A 9,306-nucleotide genomic window follows, 5' to 3' on the forward strand; every position below is an offset into this window, starting at 1 on the left:
TCAATACTTATAATTCTTTCTGATGATACTAAGAATTTATCTCAATAGTCTGAAATTAAATATGTGCCCTTTTTCTCCATCCACATTAAAGTCCTGAGGTATTATCATATGTCCTAATGAGTAAGACCAACCACTTTGGATACAAATGTAATTGGTCCTCATGAAAGTGGGGAGAGAAGAAATGCTGGAGAAGACAGGAATTTACACCTTCTTGGCCTGAGTGATGTTGGCCCTGTGCATATATTCCTGGCTGCCTCTTCCCTGCTGTCTTCTGTGAGGACCTGCTAAAGGTGGTCATGAACAGGGTACTGGTCCTTTTTTAAGAGTAAACAAAATGTCCGTAATCTCTGTGGCTGATTGTTACTGATAGAGTCTATGTCCCACAAGAATAGGTTTCCACTATTGAGAATGACCTTAGTTTTCTCAAACCTTTTGAGGTCCTAAGAGGAAGAAGTTTTCTAATAAGACACTATCCGTCCAAAGGGGTGGCCATGAGGAGTTATGGAGATGAGTGACTGACCACATTTGACTCTGAGGCTCTGGTCTAGAATACAACACTATTAGGGAATATGATCTGTTGGATTTGTAAATAAGGTCTGCAGAATTATTAATTGTTTGTATTTTAGAGTTTATTTATGAAGCATTGACCTGATTGCAGTGCCCATGTGAAGGAAAGTACCTGGATTGTGATTCACGTGGCTGATGAAAGTATGTGGGGCAGTTTGGTGGGCACAAAAGGCAGTTCCTGGGAGATCCCAACAGCCCAGGCTTACTGTGTCAGAATGAGGTTATATAATGACCTTGGAGAAGGAGAAGACAGGAAGATATACAACTGCTCAACTGTTTTATTTAACTACTCTATTTCCTTTAGCAATGTATCTATTTGAACAGCCAACAAGTGACTATAAGCAGGCTTTGTGTCTTTTCTAAGAAACCCCATTCACTGGGCAGTGAGTATTTCCAAAATCAGCTACCCAAGTATTAACACTGGACACTGAAGATAAGAAAAGTAGGGGGAAATAACCTTCTCAGTTTCAGAGATTTAAAAAATGAATAGTCCATCAAAAGCAATATAGGGGTGATGAGTTGGACCAGTAATGTTATGAGCAAGTTCACAACTGAAGAAAAATAGTGGCAAATGTGTTCAGAAATTATTACTGAACATTACTGAAATGAAATAAACTCAAATACATAAAACCAAAATATGTTGCTGTGAAATCTTAATTTTAAACATATAGAAAATAATCAGAAATAAGAACCATACCTTTTTGCTTGAAGTGCACGGTGGTGCCAATTTCTAAAAAAGAAACATTTAGCAAACAAAAACAAACAAAAGTACTTTATCAATTAAGAATGAAAACAAGAGTAGTTTGGTACTCTCCACTGGAAAAAAAAAAAAAAAAAAAGGCAGAAAGAAGAATCCAATAGGCTCAGATATTAATAGAGGTTGAAAGAAAGGCAAAAGGAAAGAGACTGTTGTGTTGGAACAAATGTTGCGCAAGTAGAGGTGGAAAAAATGATTTGCAACTACCAATAACTGACATTACCTGTTATGTAACAAGAACTCTGAGTATGGCATCTAAAACTATTCTTGACTCCAATTTTGTGGGAAAATAGACTGTGTCTGGACCCTAACTCAATCCTGCATCTTGCCTGATTTACTCCACTAAAGCCAATTCACCTTCTTACTCTTCTTTTAACAGACCAAGTCCATTCCAAAGTCAACACTTTTGCATCTGTTGTTGGAATGCTCTTCCCTTGAATCTTTGTATGTCCTACTTAGTCACTTCATTCAAATTTCAGCTATAATGTCACCAACTCAGGAATGGCTTCCCTGGTCACTTTATCAAAAATACCATCCCTTGTTTCTCTATTCCTTTATCCCGCTTTACGAATCTTAATAACACTTAACATTCCAACCCAGCTCACTGCTGTCGAGTTGGATCCGACTCATAGTGACCCCTCCTTGGGTTTCTGAGATATCTCTATGGAAGTGGATTGCCCAGTCTTCCTTCCAAGGAGTGGCTGATGGGTTTAAACTGCCAGACTTCTGGTTAGCAGTCAAATGCCTTAGGCACTACGCCACCAGAAGTCCAGGCATCATATTACATGTTTATTTATTTGCTTGTTTATGGTTTGTTTCATCCGCTAGAATGTACGCTCCATGAAGGCATCAACAGGGTAAGTCTTGTCTACCATTGTACCTGTAGTGTCTACATTGTTATTGTTGTTATGTGCCATCAAGTCAGACCCGACTCATAACGACCCCTCCTTAGGTTTCCGAGGCAGTATCACTACTTTATTTAGCTATCAACTGCTTTATTTAGCTATTTAGAAGTAGATTGCCCCATCGTCCTTCCGAGGAGTGGCTGGTGGGTTTGAACCACCAGCCTTCTGGTTAGCAGTCAAGTGCCTTAGGCACTAAGCTACCAGAGCTCCTAGTGTCTACATTAGAGCCTGATATGTAGCAGATATTCAATATCCATTTGCTGAATGAATAAATAAATCTCAGGGTATCTCAAAAAAACATGGTTGAATTCCCATTTCTGTGTCCTTATCAAGTAATTCACAGCTCTCTTCAATCCTTAGATATAAACATATAAAGTTTCCACAGGATTCCTACTTTGAATCTCAGTATCAACTGAATGGTTGATGAACGTAGAAGCCATACTGTGGCTGTGGAGCACAATTTTTCTTTTCTGTGAAGATTAGGTCATACCCTTGTATTCTGTTGTCTATAAGGAAATAAAGTTTGGCCAGAAAGAGACTTTTGAATTGTACATCTGGTCACCTCACTGTCATGCTTGAAACTTGTTATTGTGTCCTTGTGGTTCCCAGGAAAAAAGACCAAAATCCTTAGCATGGATTCCATGCCCCTCCATAATCAGTCACTCCCTTTCCCACACTTCTCCAGCCTCATCAATGTCTATCATCTCTGCAACCCAGCCCACCAGCCTTCCTTTATTTCTCATGGGCACCATGATTTCTTTAGCCATACGCCTATGATCCAATGATTGCTCTACTTGACATTCCATTCATTCTTCAAGAGTTCAATTGTCACTTCCTCAGGGACATTTTCCTTGATCTCCTTGAGATGATTAAGTCTTTTTATGATAGGCTCTGTTCTCCTTCATAGCATTCATCTCAGTTTTAACTTCAAATGTATTGGTTTTATCTTTAAATTGATAATTGGCGTTCCTACTGGATTGTGAGTTCCCTGGGGGGAGACACTGTGTCTGGCATTGTTTACTGTTGTAACCCAACCAGTGCATGACAGATACTCTGAATGCCCAATGGACACAACCCAAGATCCAGAATCACTGTCATATGAGAAAAAGAAATATACACTAAGGATCCTTCTAACTTAAACTAGCAGGAACCTGAATATCTAAACTTATTTTTATTTTGATTTGATTTTGATTTTGATGTTGATTTCATTTTGATTTTGATTTTGAAGGTAGCTCTTCAAAATCAGGTCTGAAGAGTTTCTGAGCATCAGTGCAATTTGTTAATCTTCTTCCTCACAGTGTTTTCTCTTCATATTAAGTCACAAGGAGACACCATTAAGCCACATGCCATTTTCTGGCATTTTTATGATGGACATACAGAAGGGCACAGTTGCCATAGTATCTGAAGTTTTGGAAATATTTGCTTTACCAAATCTCATACCAACCAGGCTATTGTTAAGAGAAAGCTGTGTCTGCATGTAACTATCATTTCCCTAAACTGGTCAGATGCAGAAAAGGAGCCCAGCCTGAATGTTCTTTTCATTGTGATCCCTTGTGGATCTCCCAGTGAACTTCAGAGGATGCTTAAGGAGATCACCACCTGCTCTCCTGTCCTAGAAGAGCGAGTCCATTACTTGTACGTGATCCCAGTTTACAAGTGCAACACACATTAGATGTCTGTAGAAAAAAAAAAAAAAAAAATGGAGAGAGAATTCTACTCCTATTTTTGTAACAGCCATCAACCAATGCCATTCTTAGCCCCAAAGTGAAGCCAGGTTCTATCAAAGTATGAAATACTAGTCACTACCTGTTGACTATCTTCTTTATATGTCTCATAATCTGAATACTAATGTTGGAATTACAATGAAACAGATTGTCACATGCTTTTATAATACCTGGTCTGACATCTTTTCTTTGAAATAAGAATATTTCCTTAAAGATCATAGAAAAGGTTCTGTAGAGAATGTGCTCATCACAACATGAAAAACTGAGACACAGAGAGGCTAACGAGTAGCTCAGGGTCACACTAACAGCTAGAGGCAGAACTGGGACTGAAATTCAGGGTTCCTAATTCTCCAGACACAATTTTTTTCTCTTATTCCACAATACCCCTTAGGTATTTTTTATGAAAGGAAGGCCTTATAACTCTAGGGGTTTCACTAGATGATTTAAATAATTTGATACTAGGTAGAAAGCATCTAGGAGCTCTGGTAGCATAGTGCCTAAGGCATTTGACTGCTAACCAGAAGACTGGTGGTTCAAGCCCATCAGTCACTCCTTGGAAGGAAGGTTGGGCAATCTACTTCCGTAGAGATACCACCTTAGAAACCCAGGGAGGGGTCACTATGAATAGGAAATGACTCAACGGCAGTACTTTTTTTTGTTGTTAGAAAATGTCTGACCCTGCCGTTGTACAAAGTGCAACTTTCTATAGTGAATTGTGCTGCGATGTGAACATGGATGTGCATGTGTCTGTTCATGTCCTGTCTCTCACCTCTTTAGGATATATTCTTAGTAATGAAATTGCAAGTTCAAATGGTATTTCCATTTTCAGTTTTTGAAGGAAATGCCATACCATTTTCCACAATGGTTGTACCATTTTACAATCCCACCAGAAGTGTGTGAGAGTTCCAATCTCTCCGCAACCTTGCCAGCATTTGTTATTTTCTGTCTTGTTGAACTTTGCTATTATTGCTGGGGTAAGATTATATCTCATTGTTGTTTTGATTCACATCTCTCCAATGGTTAATGATTATGAGCAATTCCTCTTGTGTTTGTTGGCCACCAGCATATCATCTTTAGTGAAGTGTCTATTCATGTCTCTTGCCCATTTTTGAATTGGATTGTTTGTCTTTTTGGCATTGAGGTGTTGAAGTTTTCTATAAATTTTGGAGATAAGTCTTCTGTCAGATATGTCTTAGGCAAATATTTTCTCCCAGTCTGTAGGTTCTCTTTTTACCCTTTTGGAGAAGTCTTTCGATGCACATAAGAATTTAATTTTTAAAAGGTCCCAGTCATCTAGCTTCTCTTTCACCTCCTGTGCATTCTGGGTTATGCTTAATAATCTATTCATGCTGTACATTAGGGCCCCTAGATTTGCCCCTATTTTATCTTTGATGGCTTTACATTTTGGATTTTGGGTTTTACATTTAAGTCTTTGATCCAACTTGAGCTTGTTTTTGTGTATAAGGTGAGGTATGGGTCTTGTTTCATTTTCTGGAGGTGGCTATCCAATTGTGCCAGCACCATTTATTGAAGAAGCTATCTCTTCCCCATTTAATGAGTTTTGGTCCTTTGTCAAAGTTCAGCTGTCCATAGATGGATGAGTCTATTTCTCAGTTTTTTATTCTGTTCCATTGGTCTATCTGTCTATCATTGTACCAATACATGCTGTTTTAACTACTGTGGCTGTATAGTAGGTTTTGAGATCTGGCAGTGTGGGACTTCCCACTTTGTTTTTCTTCTTCAGCACTGCTTTACTTTTCCAAGGTCTCTTTCCTTTCCATATGAAGTTAATAACTGGTTTTTCCATGTCCTTAAAAACTTCACTCTAGCAAAAAGATGGAAACAACCTAAACACCCCTCAGCAGATGAATGGATAATCAAATTATGGTACATTCATACAATGGAATATTATGCTACTTTAAAAAACAATGAAGAATATGCGAATCATCTCACAATGTGGATGAATCTGGAGGACATTATGCTGAGTGAAATAAGCCAAAAGCAGAATATTATAAATATTATACGATACTGTAAAAAGTCAAGGAAAGGTTTGTTTAGGGAGGGGAACTCACTTTGTAGGTTACCAGGGATGGGCGGGAAGGAGAGGGGAAATTTTCAGGCTAGTGGGGGCCTCACGCTGAGTTGGGTAAGGATAGGGATGGTATGGAAAGAGTCTGTGACCAGCATGATGACATTGGGGAAAGGAAGGACACTGAATTGTGCACATAAGATATAGATGACAGCAGCTAATACCAGTATATGCACAATGCTACATTACCACTAACACCAAACACCAAGCTACAGATAAATGCATAGACAACTGAGAAGATCAGATGGGGGGTCAGCGAACAGGAATGTACCTTAGACCAAGGATAGACTTAGCTGAGGATAATCTTGTGCAGATACTAGTGAAAAAAAATAAATAAATAATAACCACAATCATTACAGAAGCAACAGAAGACAGACTTGGAGAGACAACCATAACACTTTGGGGGAGAGAACCATTGGGCCTGCTGACTCAGGACCATAGTAATGGGGGACACTAGGCTCAACTGGCACAACATAATACATAAAAATTTTGTTTCACAACCCGCTTCAGTGAGTAGCAGCTGGAGTCTTAAAAGTTTTTGAGCAGCCATCTAAGATGTAGCTAACGGTCTCCTCTCGTCTGAAGCAAAGAAGAGTGAAGAAAATCAAGGGTATTTGGAAATAATCATCCCTAGGATATGATGGACCTTGAGACCATAAGAGCTAGATGGTACCTGGCTACCAATGCCAACCACTCAGGAAGGGATCGAAACTGGAGATCCTGGATAGAGTGGGAGGAAAAACATGGAACAAAATTAAAAAACACAATAACAACCAGAAGTACTGGTCAGATAGAGTCTGGTAGGACCCCCAAGTCTTTGGCCCTGGGATATACTTTGGGCCTGGGATAGGACTGTCTCCCAAGGATTGGATCTCAACCCAACAGTAGAAAGACTTACATGCAGAACACTCAACCCAGGACATTGAACCCACCTACTCTATGGAGATACACACCTTGGAGCAATTAGCCATGGGACACCAGAGCAGCAGCATTCACATGGAGAGAAAACTGGGCAGACAGGAGTACATAACTAAGAATGGCACAGGGATGGAGGGTGGGCACAGGGAAGGGAGAGGAGGAGAGTGGGTTAGGGCTGGGGATGGTACTCAGGGAGTGAAACCAAATGTACATGAACTGTACTGGGAAGGACTGTCAGTGAAATTTTGATGACAAGAGAGAAAGATTTTATCAAGGAAACCATGGCAATGCAGGTCTAAAGAATATAATAAAAAGAAAAACCTACTCCATCAATAAAATGGACAAACTTTTGGGGGTTTCTAGTAGTAAGAAGTGTTAGGAAAGCATATTGATTAGGCAGCAGTGTGCCCAGGATATCTAGTCACCGGCATGGGTGTGGTAAGAGTTTAATGGACCTCTCAGGGAAGATTAATTCCCCTAATAACAGGAGTTGATGAAAACAAATAATATTTCAGAAAAATTCAGATTACAAAATACATTTTCTTGAAATATATTTAGAAAACAAACTAGATTACTAGTTGAATTTTAGGTAGCTTTCCTAACGTTGTAATAAAATAAGTGGTAAAAACTCACTAACTCACTGCCGTTGAGTCGAATCCGACTCACAGCCACCTGTCCGTGGATTTCCGAGAATTTCCGAGGTGGTAGTATCCCTGCAAGGAGCTCTGGTAGCATAGTGCCTAAGGCACTTGATTGCTAACCAGAAGTCTGGCGGTTCAAACCCACCAGCCACTCCTCAGAAGGAAGACGGGGTAATCTACTTCCGTAGTGATACTGCCTCGGAAACCCAAGTAGGAGTCGCTATGAGTCTGGTCGGACTCAACGGCACATAACAACAACAACAACAACAATAGCAGTATCCCTACGGATAGATTGTCCCTTCTTCCTTCCGAAAACAAGTGGTACGTAAAATAAATGATTTGGCTTGGAATTCCATTTGTCTTTAAGAGTAGAAAATGGAGTGCTTATTTTAAACAATTATTTCCTACTCATTCTCTTCCGTTGGAACAGAATATTATTTTTTGAGAAGCAAAAGAAATTCTGAGCTTTATCGCACACCCTCAGCCTCTTTGAAAACTTGGTAATATGCTGCCATCTTGTGGTAAAGTTAAGATATGTTCCTATGTACGATCTAAAAAAAAAAATCACCTTTGTCCACCAGGTGGCAATAATGGGAAAAATAGAAAAACTTGCTTTTTCTTAGCATCAGAGGAGAAAAACACTGCTTTTTGCCCTTAGCAACTGAAAATTATTCTGTTTTTCTAGTGCAAAGGTGATCTCAAATTTTTGAATAAACTTGCCTTGTCACAGATATTACTGAGATTTACTGGACACACCAGTAGAATTTATCTGGAACCTATTAGTTTTATTCTTTCCAAAGAATTTGCTCTCCGCCTATCTATCTTGCTTCAGGAAATATACTTAATAAGTAAGTCATGGCAAGCAGGTCCAAAGAATAAAATAAAAGGATAAATCTATCTCAGCAATACAATGGGCAATACATTGGTGGAGTCTAGAACAAAGGTTCTATCAACGCTCTGAAAGAGTTATTGTCATACTAATTCTCCTGGTGAACTGGCACAAGAAGGTAATGGAGAAAGAATGTGACGTAAAAAAGGCAAACACTATGACTTTTTTTTTTTTTTTTAATGCTAACCTGTCTTTAGGAGCTCTGGTAGCATAGTGCCTAAGGCATTTGACTGCTAACCAGAAGGCTGGCGGTTCAAACCCACCAGCCACTCCTCGGAAGGAAGGTTGGGCACTCCTACTTCCGTAGTGATACTGCCTCGGAAACCCAAGGAGGGGTCGCTATGAGTCGGGGCAGACTCGATGGCAAATAACAACAACAACAACAACCTGTCTTTGATTTCTGAATTTCAGATTCTTTACACCTAGCCATGAAGACAAGCCCGTAGCAAACAGCTGATTCTGCCTCTGCTATTGACATAGCCAGTAGGCATCCCTTGTTCTCTATTGTCTCCTGAGCTTATGATTTCTCTGGCTCAGAGAAAGTGCCCAATAAATATGCTGAATGAATGAACGTCTGGGTGCATGCATATATGAATGAGTGAATCAATTAATATTTCAGGAACTTCCCTAACCAAGATTCTAGGTAGGGAAGATTGTAGTCTCTTTTTACAATGACAATGCCTTGACCCAGAGGCAGAACAACTAATATTATATTTGCCCTTCTGTGATTGACTTATTTCACTCAGCATAATGTCCTCCAAGTTCATCCATATTATGAGGTGTTTTGCAGACTATACATTTTTTTTTTAGTACTGC

General features: G+C 39.4%; 1 protein-coding gene across 1 annotated transcript in view; it reads right to left on the bottom strand.

Annotated features, from left to right (window-relative positions):
* LOC103202917 (limbic system associated membrane protein) overlaps positions 1–9,306 on the bottom strand; it is a 993,414-nt gene that overhangs the window by 7,709 nt on the left and 976,399 nt on the right. Inside the window, exon 8 of the mRNA XM_007947848.2 lies at positions 1,265–1,297. Coding sequence (XP_007946039.1) covers positions 1,265–1,297 — 33 coding nt within the window. The remainder of the gene's footprint in view (positions 1–1,264; positions 1,298–9,306) is intronic.

Source organism: Orycteropus afer, unplaced genomic scaffold (assembly GCF_000298275.1).
Source record: "Orycteropus afer afer isolate SDZICR_OR568_19922 unplaced genomic scaffold, OryAfe1.0 scaffold00195, whole genome shotgun sequence".
Taxonomy (NCBI): domain Eukaryota; kingdom Metazoa; phylum Chordata; class Mammalia; order Tubulidentata; family Orycteropodidae; genus Orycteropus; species Orycteropus afer.